This window comes from Dicentrarchus labrax, unplaced genomic scaffold, assembly GCF_905237075.1.
Source record: "Dicentrarchus labrax unplaced genomic scaffold, dlabrax2021, whole genome shotgun sequence".
Classification (NCBI taxonomy): Eukaryota; Metazoa; Chordata; class Actinopteri; family Moronidae; genus Dicentrarchus; species Dicentrarchus labrax.
Window position 1 is genome coordinate 17,336,603 of NW_026136702.1, and position 17,644 is coordinate 17,354,246.

General features: G+C 39.3%; 1 protein-coding gene across 7 annotated transcripts in view; it reads left to right on the forward strand.

Moving 5' to 3' along the window:
• anapc1 (anaphase promoting complex subunit 1) overlaps positions 1-17,644 on the forward strand; it is a 56,592-nt gene that overhangs the window by 12,956 nt on the left and 25,992 nt on the right. For 5 of the 7 annotated variants that reach the window (XM_051425401.1, XM_051425410.1, XM_051425393.1 and 2 more), the window contains 14 exons: positions 1,490-1,550; positions 6,000-6,055; positions 6,367-6,498; positions 6,614-6,688; positions 8,662-8,784; positions 9,356-9,525; positions 11,147-11,238; positions 11,589-11,779; positions 14,300-14,378; positions 15,087-15,123; positions 15,886-15,959; positions 16,165-16,343; positions 17,180-17,266; positions 17,366-17,505. In XM_051425401.1, the coding sequence (XP_051281361.1) occupies positions 1,490-1,550; positions 6,000-6,055; positions 6,367-6,498; positions 6,614-6,688; positions 8,662-8,784; positions 9,356-9,525; positions 11,147-11,238; positions 11,589-11,779; positions 14,300-14,378; positions 15,087-15,123; positions 15,886-15,959; positions 16,165-16,343; positions 17,180-17,266; positions 17,366-17,505 (1,496 nt within the window). The remainder of the gene's footprint in view (positions 1-1,489; positions 1,551-5,999; positions 6,056-6,366; positions 6,499-6,613; positions 6,689-8,661; positions 8,785-9,355; positions 9,526-11,146; positions 11,239-11,588; positions 11,780-14,299; positions 14,379-15,086; positions 15,124-15,885; positions 15,960-16,164; positions 16,344-17,179; positions 17,267-17,365; positions 17,506-17,644) is intronic. The other 2 variants (XM_051425428.1, XM_051425438.1) reach the window with 1 other exon arrangement.

Consider the following 17,644-nt stretch of genomic DNA (forward strand, 5'->3'; position numbering starts at 1 on the left):
CCGTTCAACGTACAGTCTCAAATAGCACAACTTTTAATCAGCACCATTTTTTGACTGTACTGACCAATTTTGAAGCAGATCCGATAAAATCCCTAGGAGGAGTTCGCTCAAATACAACGCGAAAAGTTCGCCGAAAGTGAAACTTTAAATCAAAATGGCCGACTTCCTGTGGGGTTTCGGGTATGGGTCCGAGAGGCTTTTTTGTACGTCCCGGCATGTTACACGTGCCTACCGAGTTTCGTACATATCGGTGAAACGTGGCGCCGTGGCTGCTGTTTTTTTATCCTGTAGGGGGCGCTACACACACGACAAACACGATTTTTGGTATGTGAGCTTCAGGCACTACTCTACACGTGCCCTGTGAATTTCATATTCATAACTATTACGGTCTCCGCACAGTGATTTACCGTGCCAAAAGAGCACCACCTAGTGGCGTATTTTTTTTTCTTTTTAAGTGAGCCTCAGGGAGCCATGGGGAAGCATCGTACCAAGTTTCATCTTAATCACACATACCGTTGTAGAGATATAAACGCCACCTAGTGGAAATGGCCTGAAATTATGCACAACGCTTAAGGAAGACATGTGGAACTATGGACCCAAGTTTGGTGTCAATCGGACAAACCAATGTGGAGAAATGGTCCACTTCCTTTTTTTACAAAAAATCCACAGGAAGTGCTAACTTTATAGCGTGCTTTTTGTTTGAAATTTCAAAAATGTTCAAATTACTTTTTTTGCCAGGGCGGTCTCCAGGTGCTAGGTGAAAAATTTTGTGCGAACCGGACAAAGCGTTTAGGAGGAACATGAAAAAGTAGTTTAAGGACATTTCGCGCTCTAACGAAAAAAAATAAAAAGGCGGAAGTGGGCGGGGCCTATATAGGAAGATTAAGCTCCATTCACCGAACGCGTGGATATAAGTTTTTTGAATGTGCGACAAACTATGCAGAAGTTATTAGCCTAAACGCATTTTTCATGATAGTAGCGCCACCTACTGGCCAACCCGAAAGCGACGCATAGAATATAAAATTTATCACCAGGCCTGACCACTTTGCCAAATAAAATTGACTTTTTGTATATGTTCAGGGGCGCAAAAACGCAATCAAAAGTGCTAAAAATAATAAGTAAGAAGAAACATAGCAAATACAATAGGGACCTCCAGCGGTCGCTGGCTCTGTCCCTAATAATGGCTGAATTCCATTTAGCTGCTTCAGTTTCAGGATCGTGGTAATGGTGCATGCTGTCTCGCTGTCAGGGCTATTAGTCACGCCTGTCCCTTTTCTTCTATAACAGGTCAAAATGTCTGCTGTTTTAGATTATGTTTTCTGCAGTGGGAATAGATTTATAGTTGAGCGTAGTGTTTACTGTAGATAGTTTATTGTCTCAGCACTCAGCCCTGCTTGTCCTAACAAACAGAGCTGACCTAGTAACATTGCACTGATATGAAATTGAACTGAAAGTGTATAATTTGAATTTGTGCACAATCTCTCTCTAGGAACTAAGCAGTGGCTCAATGATGAGGATCTCCATCCCAGAGATTGCTACCTCAGAGCTCGGTGAGACACACACACATAAACACAAACACACTTAAGAAATTCTTTCTATGATTGTTTTACTGTTACTTTTTACACAAACACACAGCAACTGCAAAGAAACAAACAAACTCTATGCACAGATACAATAGTTATATAACTGGTATAATACTGTACAATAGGTATACTATAGCTATTGCTGCTATTATTAGGGCCCGAGCACTGACCGTACGAAGGCCCTATTGTAATTGAAGGAATTCTTTTTCCTACTAAACAAACGCATATTTGGAGTCTTTCCCATGCTCCAAAACTTTTGTATTTTCTAGGGTCCCACTATGAGCATGGCAAAATGGCCCCTGAGGGGCCCATAAACTGTACCACCCGGGGCCCCTTTCACCAATATGCATAAAAATCGGCACACACGTAGATCTTATCTAGACGAACAAAAAATCCAGTGGGCGCCATATCCCAAACCCAACAGGAAGTCGGCCATTTTGGATTTAGCGGCCATTTCTGGCGATTTGCACATGTTGTATTTGAACGAACTCCTCCTAGGGAAATGATCGGATCGTCTTCAGATTTGGACACAGCCAACTAAAGACATTTATGATTAAAAATTGTGCTATTTAGGACATTCCGTCGAACGGTGTGCGTGTGGCGTGGTGTGGAATTTCAACGACTCGCCATGAAAGAGGGATTTGTCATAACTTCTGCATACATGATCTGATCCCAAAGAAACTTCACGTTTGATAAGAGTCCTGCCCTGAACACGTCTATGTGATAATATTCAGTAATAGTGAGAGCGCCACCTAGTGGTGAAAGGAAATGAATTTTTTTTTACTTTTATGTATACCTTCAAGCAGATTGATCTTATCTAGCTGAAATTCTGTCAGAAGTTCCTTAGGACGATGACGATGACATTTTATCAATCTTAAGAACTTGTGTGGAACCGTGTGGAACCATGTTGCCATGGCGACGTGCGAAAATCTGCTTTTCTGTTACCATTTTAACACCTTTTGGGGGGCTAAACATGCCCGACAACTCATGAAACTTTGCACAAAATTCAGTCGTGGCGAAGGCTAAGATATTGTCTTGGTCCTGTAGATGGGCGTCGCAAAATGGCTTAGCCACGCCCCCCAGAATCAGGCCCCAAGACACGTATGACTGACATGTATGAAAGTTGGTACATATGTGCATCATGATGGGACAAGCAAAAAAGCCTCTTGGACCCCTAACCCAAACCCAACAGGATCAACTTCAGATTTAATCAGCGCAATCTAAAGACATTCATGATTTAAAGTTCTGCTATTTGCAACATTCCGTCGAATGGCGTGCCCATGGTGTGGCGTCCAATTGTGACAATTCGCCATGAAAAAGGAAGTTGTCATAACTGAAGTGTACATGGTCTGATCTCAATGAAACTTGACATGTTTGATAACAGTCCCTCCCTGAACACGTCTATGTGATAATATTCAGTAATAGTGAGAGCGCCACCTAGTGGCAACAGGAAGTATCACATTTTATACTTTCATGTTCTACTCCTAGCAGGATGATCAGATCCAGCTGAAATTTAGTTATAAAATGCAAAACACATTGTTGATGATATTTGATGAATGTGGTGAGTGGGCGTGTCTGTGGCATGGCATCAAATTTTGATGTACCGCCACAAAACAGGAGTTGGCTATAACTTCAGTGTACATTGTCCATTGGGCTCCAAACTTCACTTGTCTGATAAGAATCCTGCCCTGAACACATCTATGTGATGATATTCAGTAATAGTGAGAGCGCCACCTACTGGCAACAGGAAGTAAGCGCCGCGTGGCGATTTTGATCTGATTTGCGGGAAAGTTTCATGTTGTGGTCCGCACGTGTTACGATGGCACGTGACGTGGCCGCAGCACACCCCGAGTTGCGTGGAGTGCTAGGGCCCGTTCACCGCTGCTTGCAGCTTTAATTGTTGTTGCTTTCTGTTGTTGAAATGTGTACTTTTTCAGTTAGACCACACACATACATATACACACACAGATAGCTGAGTCAGAGCAGTTAGGTCCTGGAAATTAGGTTTGAGAGCTGCCCTACGCTGTTACACAGTGACGTATAATCTTGATGTATTGAGGATGCCATTACAAGACACACACACACACACACACACACACACACACACACACACACACACACACACACACACACACACACACACTCTGATAGTGATTACGCTCCTACATCAGTGAAGTGTCCATGTGTAGCTCTGAGAGAAAAAACAGATCCACAGGAATATTTTCTTGTTTCCATGCCTTATTTAGGTCAATCTTTTAATCTGTTTTTCTTAATTATCTGTGGCAAACAAGCTAGTTAAAATTGGACTATATAGAAACTTAAACTCAGATCTTTATCATCTCCCTTTGGAAATGGGTTGCACATATAGAAAATTAAAATCAACCTTTTTGCACATGTAAATAATTACCTACTAATAACTACTAGAGGGATGAGAGTGGAAGGCTTATGTGCATGGATGAAGTGAAAGATGTATTGAAAATGGAAATGTGTTGTGTGGGAACCGCAACTTGTCTGTTCCTCTGGTCAATAAAATTCACACCTTCTCTTTACACACTGGTAAGGTAATGTGCTTGTTTCTAGGTCTGAAAATAGAGCATAAAGATACATGTTTGCTGTTACTTGGTAATGTCATTATTTGTGTTGAGGTCCATGAGCTTTATGTTAAAGTCGGTCCACATCAATTCAGTGTATTCACTCAAATTTGAAAGGCCTGCTTTTCTCTGCTAAGCCACTAGATTCCCTCTACAGACCAGTAAAATCAATTTTTGAGTTAAAAAAACAAAAAGAAATCAATCAATTAATTTGAGCTTGGGAGCTTCTGTGACGCTCTTTTTTTTTTTTTTTTTTAAACAAACGTGAGTCAGCCTCTTTGTTGTTACTGAGGAAATTGCTGATGCCACCTCCCATCTGAATAAACTCCAGAGTCAGTGTAACTCATGCGTGACGTAAAGACGGCGTCATTCCAACTTTTCTTCCTTGTTAAGGCTTTACTAAAGTCTGTTTCCCCCTTCAGTTGTTCCAACTGACCTGTAGACAAAGATAAAAAGTATAAAAATATAGATTCCTTGTCAAAATAGAATCTAAACGAAATGTAGTTATCAATACCCATAAAACATCTCTCTTATATATCCATGTCATGTTGGATTATTGTTTAATTACTGCTTTCTTTTATTTTAACATTATGTTTCCTCTGCAAGTTGTGTAAAACACTAGCAGTCTTGTTGGGGAATGTATCTGCCTGTCAAACATGTTTAATTCAGACTGCAGCTCTGTAAAGTTTGGTTTTTCTTATGTTTGATGTGTAACAGATAATTGCTTGTGCATTGTTCAAGTCAGAAATTCTTGTAAATGACTGGAGACACTAGCCAAAATCCGGTTTTATGTCTCTTTAGCAAATGCTTGCTGAGGACTGAGTATTAAAGGAGTAATTAATATGCATTACGCTGACAATGTATTTTATTTTCTAGCTAATTAAAGCAGAGGTCTACCTGTGTATCTTTTTTGTGTTGTTTACCACATATGGGTCCCTGGGTCTGTTCAGAGCTCAACATCCTCTCTGACCATGAACCTTGAAGGTTCTTAATCTCACCTAGCTTTTTGTAAAGCTCACCTTTTGTTTTTTGCTTCACTAAAGTGTGTGTATGACTCTGTCTGCCTTTTGTGTGTGTCTCTTGCTTTATGTCTTTGCCATGCGTTTCTTGCCCATTAGTTAGTAATCGATCCTACAGACGAGGCTTTCTACCTCTAATGAAATGGCATTTATCCACCTCTTCCCTGACCTTTCCCACTCTGGATGTCCAATTAAGATTGCCTGGTGACGTTGATTAGGAATCTTATTGGTCAGAGTTGTTAGGAGACACAGTAACACTAATTACTGTTGTAGTGATGGTTCCTTTTTAATTTCCTTTTTTGTTTTCTGATTTTAAGGAGAAGAGGTCAAAAAAATTTCCAACAGGATTGGCATCATCAGAAAAAAATAACATAATAATTAATCATTAAAAATGATTAATTGTGGTTCTTGAATTTATATTAGCCGAGTTTTCTCAGTTGGTCCAGAGATTCAAGCCATCAAACCTCTTTTTGTTTCTTTAACCTCTGGACTAGACTGGGTCCTCAAAAAGTCTCATGTGGCCCCAGAAGTTTCACTCGGTAATGAATACTTTTATATCACATACATGGTTCATCTTAAAGCAGGATCAGAATTTGTCTCAGAACAGCAAGAACAGAATATACAAACTGAGTATATCACTCTTAACAAAAGAGCTGTTATCATAATTATCTTGTTTATTGCAAAGAAACGAAAAACTTTTTGTAAAATGACCATGTTTATTTCCCACTGTCATATCTCTTCAAATCACATCTTGTGTTTCTCCATTGTCACCTTTTCTGTCCCTTTTGTCTTCTATTTTATTCCAGTGAGGAAATGCCTTCAGGCTATTCGTTTCATCCTGCCCAAAGAAGCTGCCATGAAGGTTTGTGGAATGTTTGTGTGAACAAACCTTTTATTATTTATTGGTCAATAAGTATATGCCAGCATAGTTATGTTCTAAGTACCTGTACATATGGAATATGTAACTATATGCATATTTACCATTATGCTAAGCCTGGATCACTATTTTGGTTGATTGTCAGTGTTTTATTTAAAATCACTTCAATCTAAATGGATTTGAAGCATTTTCCTTTTAAAAAGGAAGAAAATAGTTTTGTGACTCTGCTGACATTGCCTTTCAACTTGACTAATTTAATAAATCCCATAAAAAATGGTTCATATGTTATTATACAGGTTTTGGTAAAGTGGTATAACATCTACAACGCCCCTGGTGGTCCCAGTGCTCATGCGGAGTGGAACCTGTTTGTCACCTGTTTCATGACACTGATGGGCTACAACACAGAGCGCCTGACCTGGACACGAAATGTGAGTCAGCTGTAGAAGTTTTTTTCTATTCTAAACCTACAAAAGCTTATTCTGACTTTGATCACTAATTCTTGTGTCCTGACCTTGCTTTGTGTCCTCCCCCATCTTTCCTCAGCTGCATTTTGAAGTGCCTCTCTCTCCAGTGATTGCAGCCAAGAAGGCTCGTCCCTCTGACGGAGGCTCTGATGAGGTGTGTGACTAATATATTATCTGTGTTGATGTCTGTGGCATATGTCTGTGACATATATTTTAAAATAACTGGTATACCTGTAACCTCTGAAGGACATTACATTTTTGTCCAATTTCAAGTTTATTTATAGAGCACATTTTGGAACACAGCAGAAGTATTGTACAGTGGTAAAAGCCAAAAAACAATACATTTAAAAAATAATAAAACATAGCAAAAGTGGCACAATACTGATACAACCAAAACAATGACAGTGAAATAAATTAAATAAGATAAGAGGGCAAAATTCTGGTGGACACAAATGCTAAAGAATAAAACTAGGTTTCTATTTTAATTTTAAATTAGCTTATGGAAGGGGCTGATCTAAGAGCGAGTGCTAGATTGAGGTTCAGTGGAAGCAAGTAGATGGAGAAGAGGATGGGACCAAAGATGAAACCTTGTGGGACTCCACAGGAGCGATTGGCAGTTTCAGATTCAGATGACTTTATTTTCCTTTAAATTTACGTGCAAAACAAGAAAACATTCAGGAAATGCTCTTCTCTTCCTCATTCTTCATTATCTCAACTATATTATATCTACATGCTCCTAAATATCCAGTGTGTAACATTTAGGAGGATCTATTAGCAGAAATGGAATATAATATTCATAGGTATATTTTAATTAGTATATAATCACCTGAAAATAAGAACTGTTGTGTTTTCATTACCTTAGAATGAGCCATTTTATCTACAGAGGAAGCAGGTTCTTTTCTACAGAGGTTGCTGTGTTGAACCATCATGATTCTACAGTAGCTCAGAATGGACAAACACTTACTCTAAATACAGCCTTTCTCGCTTTTCACAAGTTTCGCAGCCTCTATATTTAAATGGTTCCAATCTACAACCTAACCACTAGATGTCACTGAATCCTACACACTGGTCCTTTAATAGATGCATAATTGAAATAATGCTTTTATTATAGCATCAAGGTAAAGTTTTTTTTTTTTTTTATAGTAATAGAAAATGTACTTTATCTCTGAAAGATGTTATATGTTCATAGGCTTTGAATAAATATTAATGCCAACAAGCTATAGAAGTCAAAACTATTAATATATATAATATTTTATCATGGAAAGACCAGATTTCATAATTTCCTGTCACTCTAACAGTTTTGGACATCGGGAAAGCCCATCACTGTAGACTAACCCTATTAACCCAGGGGACAGTTTCAATATGTGTCTGAAATAAACATGTGACATAATGGACAAAATAACCTGTAGTCTGTCCTACAGTTCTAAAAACACACAGACATTAAAAAAATACTTTTACGCTGTGTGTTTGTGTGTTCTCATCAGAGCAAAACATGACTGTCAAATGTCGGTCAGCTGGAGGCTGTGTGTGTGTGTGTGTGTGTGTGTGTGTGTGTGTGTGTGTGTGTGTGTGTGTGTGTGTGTGTGTGTGTGTGTGTGTGTGTGTGTGTGTGTGTGTGTGTGTGTGTGTGTGTGTGTGTGTGTGTGTGTGTGTGTGTGTGTGTGTGTGTGTGTGTGTGTGTGTGTGTGTGTGACGTGTGTGTGTGTGTGTACGTGTGTGTGTGCGCGTGCCTGCGCACATGAGCCATATCAAACTGAGGCATGCTGTTGACCCTGTCAGCCTGTGTGCTCTGAGCTCTGTGTCTTTCAGATAGTTCACCATTCAACTTCATGGTGGTGCTGCCCAGATGTGGTGATGGCTGTGAAGCCACAAATAATACACCAAATCGACATAAAAACATTATAATACATATATAATTATGTCCTTTTTTTCCATTCTGAATGTTCCAATTCCATTATTTTTCCCCTAACACATGCTGCCTTTTTATCCATCAAAATGCATTACTGCATATATTTTGCTTTGTACAAATCTGTATTTTTATGTGGTTATATGCCATATACTTACAACATTGACCAATAAGATAACCCAGCTTTTACTGGTTTATATCTCTCTCTCCTCTCTCTGAAGGACTGGGACTACTTATTGGGGTCTCATTACCACCATCAGATGAATTCCCAGCCTGTCTGCGGTCCAGTGGACTCCAGTGGCTCCAACAATACTGTCATAACGGACACTGATGGCCTGTCCTCTGTAATTAACTCCCTCTAGATGGCTTGATAAATTACATTTTGTTAGATTTTTTTTGTTTGTTCTACATATTTGGGTCAGAGCATGATACACTTTGTTTGAATAAGACTTAATGTTGTATGGATTCAGATGCATCTCGCTAGATGCAATTATTACAGCCCTCAGAAACTCTTGTGGGTTCTACCTTGAAGGTAGGATTGATAGTAGGACTGTTGTATTAGACTGCTTTAGTTGTAGCTAGGTGAACCTAATAATAAACTGGTTGCTGAGTGTGTATGCTGCAATAGTGAAAAGTAATGGATAAATGATTGAAACTGCTGGTGAAAGGGTACTGGAGCTCATCTGACAGAGCTGTGGGGGTAATTCAGACAAAAAGGTTTTGGAACCTCTGGTCTTAATATTTGAAAGGCTTTTTCACCCTAACATGAATTCAGGCCTTAGTTAAAATAGTTACATAATTGTACTAATTGACAATGACAATGTCTCCCCTGTCTCCTTTTTCTGTATGCACACTGTGCTTTGCCTTGTATTCTTACAATTGAACTTATTTTTGTTTGTCCTTTGTTTGTCTTAGGTGTCCTCTCCCTCCTGTCCACCTCTAAAGTTGGACAGTTCAGCGCCTCTCTTCCCTCACATTCCTTCTCTTTTCTATGTTCTCCATCTGCTCTATCAAGAGCTGCAGCTGGACGAGCTGCAGAGAGCGAGAGCCTCATTGCTCGTCTGTCTGCTGCAACAGCTGGCCAGGTAACCACAAAGCACTGCAAAAACTGTTGTTTACGTACATAAAGGTTACAAAATTGAGAAGAGACAAATGAGAGAAAGAATTGCTCTACTTTACACCAAACTACATTTAACTTGCACCATGAGAAGAAAAGGCAAACACATTTTATTGTTTTCAGTGAAAGCTTGTGTGTAATCAAGGCTCTTTAGTGATGTACCGAGCAATAAACTTCAACAGGTTCGAGTGATCGCTGTGATGACAATAACAGAACAGGTGAAGTGGGAGAGTTAAGCGCTCTTCAGAGTAATTGGTCTGTGTTGGTTAGTACGTGGGCTGTTGTGAAGTATAGTACACATTTTCACACTCTCTCAGGCTAGCTAGTTATGACAAAAACAATGATCCTGGCTGTTTTTATAAGGTTTTTGTTGGGGCGCTTTTTTAAAAAACATTTATCTGAATAACATGAGGGAGAAATTGGTTTTAATCCTCTTCACATATCCTAAGTTACCATTTTATGATAAGGTATTTTAAGAATGATCCTCATGTAGCAGGTTTCAAAGCAAACAAGATTAATGTAAAGCAGAGGATCCAATGGAAGGGCTTTAACCAGCCTGTCGGAGCTTCAGTTTGCAGCCTCACTTTGCCTGTGGAAATTTCTGCCCACAGGAAAACGATGTGTTCAGAACTTGAGACAAAAGCCAGAAGTATCTCCCTGTAGTAACAGTGCTCCACTAGTGAGGACAGGATTTCTCAACAGTGATTGGACAGCTTCACTACCTACACACCTATCAGATACATTGATTTAGGTCACATTTATGTTCCTACAAGGTGCTATCTTAACACTGCACATTATCATTTTTATATCATCATTCATATCATTTAAAATATAGTATTAAATATGAGACTTTTTAAACATTATTATACATTTTAATACAGGAACAAAAATACCATAACTGTAAAATAACTTTACTATTTTGTTTTTCCCTCGCACTGGAAGTTATAGAAATAGTTACAATATAACAATATAAAAAGATACACAGGGTAATGAGGCTGTACAAAAGCATAAAAGCTTAGGGAAAAAAACGGAAAAGGATTTAGATTGACAGTTAATTTTACAGCTATAACCATGAGTTTATACATACATTTTATAAAATTAGATGACTGTATGCTCAACTATTTCCCAGTGTGCAACACACACATGCACACACAAAGCTTAAAATTGGGTGAGAGTCGGGGCTTAGTTCTGGGATTAAAAACTATTGATCAGCTGATGTAAATGCAGGATGGTAATGACTCACAGCTGCTACTTACTCAGAGTATGTGTTTAATTACTAAAAATAAGCTAAATGTCACAGAGGCTCTTTGAGAATGTGGAGCCATTTTTAGATTTGCCCTGGAGCAATTTGCTATCCAGTTGTGCACATGTGGAACAAGGTAGTTTTAATAACCCAGTGATAAAAGATTAGAAACATTGTCATTGTGAGTGGAAATGTTCCCTTTGTTCACTATGGTGGAGTTCAACCTCTGACTCTCTTATGCTGTAGATTTCTTTGGTAGATGAGATGTGACGTGTTTATGCATATGTAGAGTCATTGCTATACGGGAATATTAATAAAGTTGTTTTGCTTTTGTTTTTTTTTGCAGAGACCTCCAGTTGGAAGAGTACATGGATCTGTACTGGAGAGATTACCCTTCCTTAATTAGTGGCTTCAATGAGAGCTGCCTCATAGACCAGGGTAAGACCCATATGATAGTCTAATAATGGTATCAAGTCAGGAAACAGACAAGACATGATGTTGTGGAATGGAGAGGACAGGAGTGTCTGCTGCTGATAAAGACTCAGCATACAGTGTTTGCTTTATGTTTGAGTTTTTCTTCTCTTTCTATTATTTTGTCCACTTCTGGCTCCTTCTATATATCCCTCTTCCCTTGCTCCCTTTCTTTCCTCCCTGGTTCTCTGTTTTCACAATCCTTATCATGTTTGCCCCCTTTTCCTACCTGCATCCTACTTTGTCTCCACTTCCACCCCAACTTCTGCATTCCTCACACACACTCTCATCCCTCTTTCCCCTCTCCTCTCCTATAGTCCTCTGTTTTCCTCACCCTCCATCTTTCTATCCCTCGACAGCTCTGTTTGGTCAGATGCAGCGTCCGTCCTTCCTGAGGGCAGATCCTCCCTGTGTGCTCAGCTGGCTCAGTAGCTGTCTAAGAGGGGAGGAGATCCTGCCTTTCCCCTACCTGCCCGGAATCTGTCAGAGGACCAGGCTGCTGGTTCTGGTACGACCAAAGCTTAATTTTTTAAATAACAAGTAGAAACAGATGGGAAGACATAGGCCCTCAAACTGGAGACATTCACATGCTACACATCCTAGATGAACAGGCTACAAGGACACCAAATAATTTGAGTTATTATTATTATTGAATGATCTATTTTTAATAAAGACCAGGGGAAAAAAGGTTGAATTTAACCACTTTATCTATCACAGGTAATAATTAGTAACTCTCCATCGTGTACTGCCTGTGGATTCTTTCTTGAGATGTAACAGACAAACAGCGTGTATTCCAAAGGGTAGAAACGACTGTGGTGATTCACTCATAGCATGCTCCATTATCAAGGCATATGATGCTGTATATGAGCCAGGGCATATTTGTTATTTGCTTTCATAGCAGTTTGCATTTAATGCTTTTAAGTGAAACTATTGATATGACATTGAACAATTTCTTATATTCTGATATTAATGAAGTGTCTATTGCTGATACATAGTGCAATTGTTTTATTGCCCAGGCCCAATATTAATTGTGTGTTTCTAAAGAAGAGAAAAAATGAGGAAGAATATTATTAGTAGTCATGATCCCAAAATGTAGCAAAATAAACATAAAGTACAGATCCGATAGTATTGAAAATTGTGTCATGCATGCAACTATCCTCAGACCGCATGGCTCAAAGTCCGAAAATGGAGAAGCACCTTTCACAATTGAATCTTCGTCAGAACTTCGTTGTCTACAACAAAATACATAAATCAAAAACATATAGTAGAAATCAAAGCAAGTACTAAGTAGATATTCCATCTTGCCTTCTTTTCTATGCTTTGAGACGAAGCAAACTTTAAAAGTAAACTTGGATACATTATCTATACGTCAGAATATTTCAGGGTTTTGTTGAGTTATGGACATAGGCTTAAATCATCATAATTTGTACAATACAAACAAGAATGAGACAAATTTCCCCAGGCTGGGACCTCACACAATCAATATATTTTTTATATTTTGTCACACATCACAGGGATTGAGGAACTGCAGCTGAAAGGTTAAGGAACATTTTCTTAGCAGTGCAACTCGACGGTCGTAGGAGCAGATTTGATTTGTCAAAGGTTATACAGTTTTTAGAGGGTCTTGATGATGTCTAAGTGTGTTTTGTCTTTAACTTTGATGGAGTTCTGTCAGTCATTTTAAGTTTGATTTTCCACGTGTTCCCAGACATTCTTGTGTGTGTGAGCTAGAGATGGTGAGGGTAAAGAGTTCAGCTTTGATTGAGACACAGTCAGATAATCTATTTGCGTAGCATGTGATTATGAATTTTGCTATGATATGGCTTGAGATGTGTACATACGTGTGTGAGTGGTGCTGACGCATTCAACCTTCACTCATCAATGAAGGAAGGGCAACTATTGTTTCTCTGGAGGACGACTGAGGTGATGACGACTGAGGTGATGACGACTGAGACAGACAGAGAGACAGACACAGACATATACCGTATACACAGATCAGGATGTGAAAAGGTCCTGACAAACTTGTGCATTCTATTATCCTTAAAAATGCGTAAAAAATTGAGAACAATTGAATGGGGCATTTTGTGTCTTAAATTTAGTTTTAAGACAGGCAATCCCATTGTGAAGAATCTGTTCAGTCTGGCAGACTTACATTCTCCTGGGTCTGCAGTTGTTGTCTGACGTAGGCCTGATAATCAGACTTAATTGCCATTTCGTTTCACTTCCATTCCTTCTATTTAAATTACTGTACAACTCAGAGATGTGGGTGGTGATTCAGAGGTCTGGAATCCCATCACATACAGAAATAGAGGAATTGACAAATGGAAACATCTAACTATTTAATACAGGGGAACAAGCTCAGGCATTTGACATTTGTACGTTTGCAGTTTTAAGCTACTGCTGTTCCTTTGGTTACCTATAGGTGGGTTCTGTTGCACTGGTCTACGGGTTTGACCTTACTGATAATGCAGCTCTGCAAATGGATGATGTTGGCTGCAATAACTGAGCCTAAATTTAAATGCTTCATATCAACCAAACTGTTCTTGAAGACAGATACTAGACAGACTGTGGTTACACACAGACAGGCCCTTATGAAGTGTTGCCTACACACTACTTTGTGTGCATAAGTATGTGAATGTTTGCTTATTATTTAGTTACTAGCTCTAGCTTTTGTTTTGACCTATACACACTATCTATGCTGGTTTATATTGTGAGAGATGTAATGCTGCCAGGATCTGCAGTAGGAAGAGTAATGCTATTATAGTAGAAACAGCCAATGATCTTGCCCTCTGTGATGATATATGATGATTGGTTTAGATGTTTTCTCATTGTGCCTGGTTTTCATCATTTCAACATCATGATTTTGATTTAAATCTTTTGGCATATTTCTTTAAAAAATGTATACCTTAGTCACTGGAAATGTATATATAATGATGTAACTCTCATGTTATTTTGACTGTACAAATGATACCAATTCTGTTTTTTGCTTTGTAGTATTTATCTGTTTCTCTTTTTTCTCTTTCCTCAGAGTTATGCTCTCTACATCACTGAAGATGAAAATGCTACTTCGACAGACGTATCAAAGTACCTGGCCAAGCTCTCTGCAGGTGTGTGTGTCTTTGTGACTAGCCTTAAAGATCATTTCACTTCTCTTTGATTGCATCCTGGGACTACGTATGCTTCTGACTGAAGCCTTTGACTGTTTGTGTTCATGTGTACATTTATTGACAACCAGTCCTTATTACCTGCCAGTCCCATAGTTCCATGCTTCAGGGCCCAGTAACACAGGAAGAAAGGTAGTTTGCAGTGACGCAGTTTTGCATGTCACCTGATTTCCTCTATTTGTTTTTGCTTGGACAAAAACCCAATACAGTGCTGAGATGACAGCAGTCGCTGGAGGTGTTTGATCAGCCTACTTTCCACTGACACAGAATTGCTCATTGACTTTGTGGGCGGTGAGAGAGAATCCTGAGTGACTGTTTTTTTCCCGCTCTATGTTGGCATTTTTCACTGACAAAACAAAACCAAACAACAACAGATGTCACATAAATACACTCCTCCACTTATCAGGAACAAAATGTCACCTCCATTTAACCAGCAATTTAAGTGCCAATTTTCTTGTTAGTGACAAATTTTAGCAACCAATCATTGTAGATCTGAAAATGCTTTAATACAGTCTAGAGTTGTTTCCTTTCAGGAGCTGTGAAAATGCGATGAGCATGATGCGACATCTCACAAACAGAACAAATGAATCAACCTGTTGACCTCTTTCTCCTGTCATCTCACTGTCTCTGTCTCATCCTCCACTTTCTCAGGCCAGAAGTCTTGTGCCAGTGAACCTCAGTGCAGAAGGTAATTCGGTTCACAGCACTAAGAGGAAGAACAATTTTTTAAAAATAATTGAGTTTTTTTTTTTCTGTACACTATTATAATTTCAAAAAGCATTAAAGATCCAGTGTGTAGGATTTGGTCACGGTGAGATTACACATTGCAAACAACTGAATACCCCTCGCCTCAGACTCCATTTCTAAGCATGTAGGAGAAACTACGGTGGCTGCAAAATTTGCAAAAAACACGAAAGTCTTATTTCCTGTTTTCATACCTATGAATATTACATTCCATTTCTACCAATAGATCCTCCTGAGTGTTACACACTGGATCTTTAAATAACCCAAATGTTAAAGGTGTCCTGTGGGGTTCTCATGCACATAAACAAAGTTGTCTTTACATTCAGTGTCACTCACCTAAACCAAAGCCTGCAAAGCCTTTTTCAAACCTGTATTAATACAGCCTTGTTTACTAGCTAACAGGCATCTTATTTTTTGCCTTTGGTCATGCATTACTGATTTTCTTTGTACATTACTGCTACCTGTAGATCAGTGGAATTGAAACCATTCACAGGAATGTGTATCATGATGTGCAAGTGTGTTGTCATGCATGAGACCAGAAAAATTGCTCGTAAAAAAGCTTCTCCATAGCGCTGCTATTCTTGAGCAAGTAAAGTTAATTTTGAAAGCTATTTAAAAAAAGAAAAAGAATGATATCAATCTTTTTGCGTTTCATCAGATCTTTGTAGTCATCATTGTTGTAATTAATTATGTGTTTTTATTCTAGACAGAGCAGTGGGAAGGTGAGGGGTTGCAGTGGGAGTCTGGCTGAGCAGCTGGTGGTCTGGCTCACCTCAGAAGGTAAGACAAGCAGGTGTTTTTTTCAGTTTTTGCTGAAGCCATATCTTTTTCGGCACCACACTGGTTCACAATAATGCAAATTTAACACATTCACACCACAGTCTGTGAACTGACTCCCTCCCTGCCAGGCCACATGTCTGGAGTGTCTGTAATTTTTACCTGTTGGAGGCAGCCTCTAAATTAGGACATGGCTATTTTGATTTAGGTTTCACCTTGAAGGACTTGGAGTCAGTCCCCTTCGGCGTGGCTTTGCCTATCAGGGAGGCCATCTACCACTGCCGGGAGCAGCCATGTTCTGATTGGTCAGAGGAGGTCTGTCTGCTGATTGGGCGACAGGATCTGACCAAACAAGCCCACAAGATGACCCTGGGCAAGAGCAAAGCAGTAAGTGTGAAATAAGTAATATTCAGAGTCAGACCAGGCCAGGGTGCACACACGATTCATCTAAACTGAGTCTAAAATTCTGATTCCATTGTTACAGTTTGTACTTCTCAGTCCTAGTGGGGCGTTCCAGTCTGACCCTAATCCTTCCAAGTACTTGTCATCCCAACATTTGCAAGCACAAACAGTATATGTAATCCCTGCATTATTAATGAGGGCTTGCAGTAGCTTGACCAAGTCCAAGCAATATTTCCAAAAGCGCTTCCACTTGAAATATTTGGATAAAATCATCTTAAATTGTGCCTTTAAACATTGCTGCAGAAATTATTTTTACTTATTTGATAACTACATTAGTCAGTGTGCAATACACAGTGTATATGTTAAAAAATAAAACATTGAAAGTCTCCTAATAACCTGTAATTATAATGGCAACAAAAAATGCTTTACCTTCATACCATTAATATCTTTGTGGGAGTAATTCAAGAGCCCTTCCTTCCTTGATAACTGGAGGTTGAATCCATCAGCATTACACACACATGCATGTACAGACCTCCAGCCATAACAGGGTGTAATTGCTCTTCACGTTCCGAAAAAGACATGCTACGCAAATAGATTATCTGACTGTGTTTCAATCAAAGCTGAACTCTTTACCCTCAGTATCTCTTGCTCACATGCACACACACTCACCAGAAAGCCTGGGAGCAGGTGGACAATCAAATCATCTTTGGAATGAATCTTAAAACCAGTAAGGTTGTTGAGATGAAACGTCAGTCACATAAGACTCTCTAAACTGTCATCATGGTTGTCTGTGAATCATTTGTGTGTTTGTGTCTCTCCAGTCCGTAGGTTCAGGTCTGTCCTTGGAGCCTCCTGCGACCACAGAGGCAGATGAGGAGGAAGATGGGATGTCGGACATTATTCAAGAGGTAACAGGCGCAGTAAACATTGTTAGTTATCTAAAGAAGGCTTGTTGTTGATACCTTAGGTATTGTAATTTTGAGAATGTGTCATGTTCTCCTCTCCAGGTCACAGGACTGATCTGGAGTCAGGATCTGAGGGTCCAGGAGGTCAGGAGGCTCCTGCAGAGCTCCAGGCCGGTCCGGGTCAGTGTTGTCCAGTTACCAGAAGTTTCTGACCATGAGTACATTGAGGAGAAAGAGAACAAGTGAGTATAATGTATGTGTGTGTGTCCTGACTGCCAACATAAATACTCACAGACAGCAACAGAGCAATTTCAAAAGACATATACAATATCCTCTGGTGCCTTTCTCCTCATTCCTTTGAATTCCTGTTTCAGATCACAC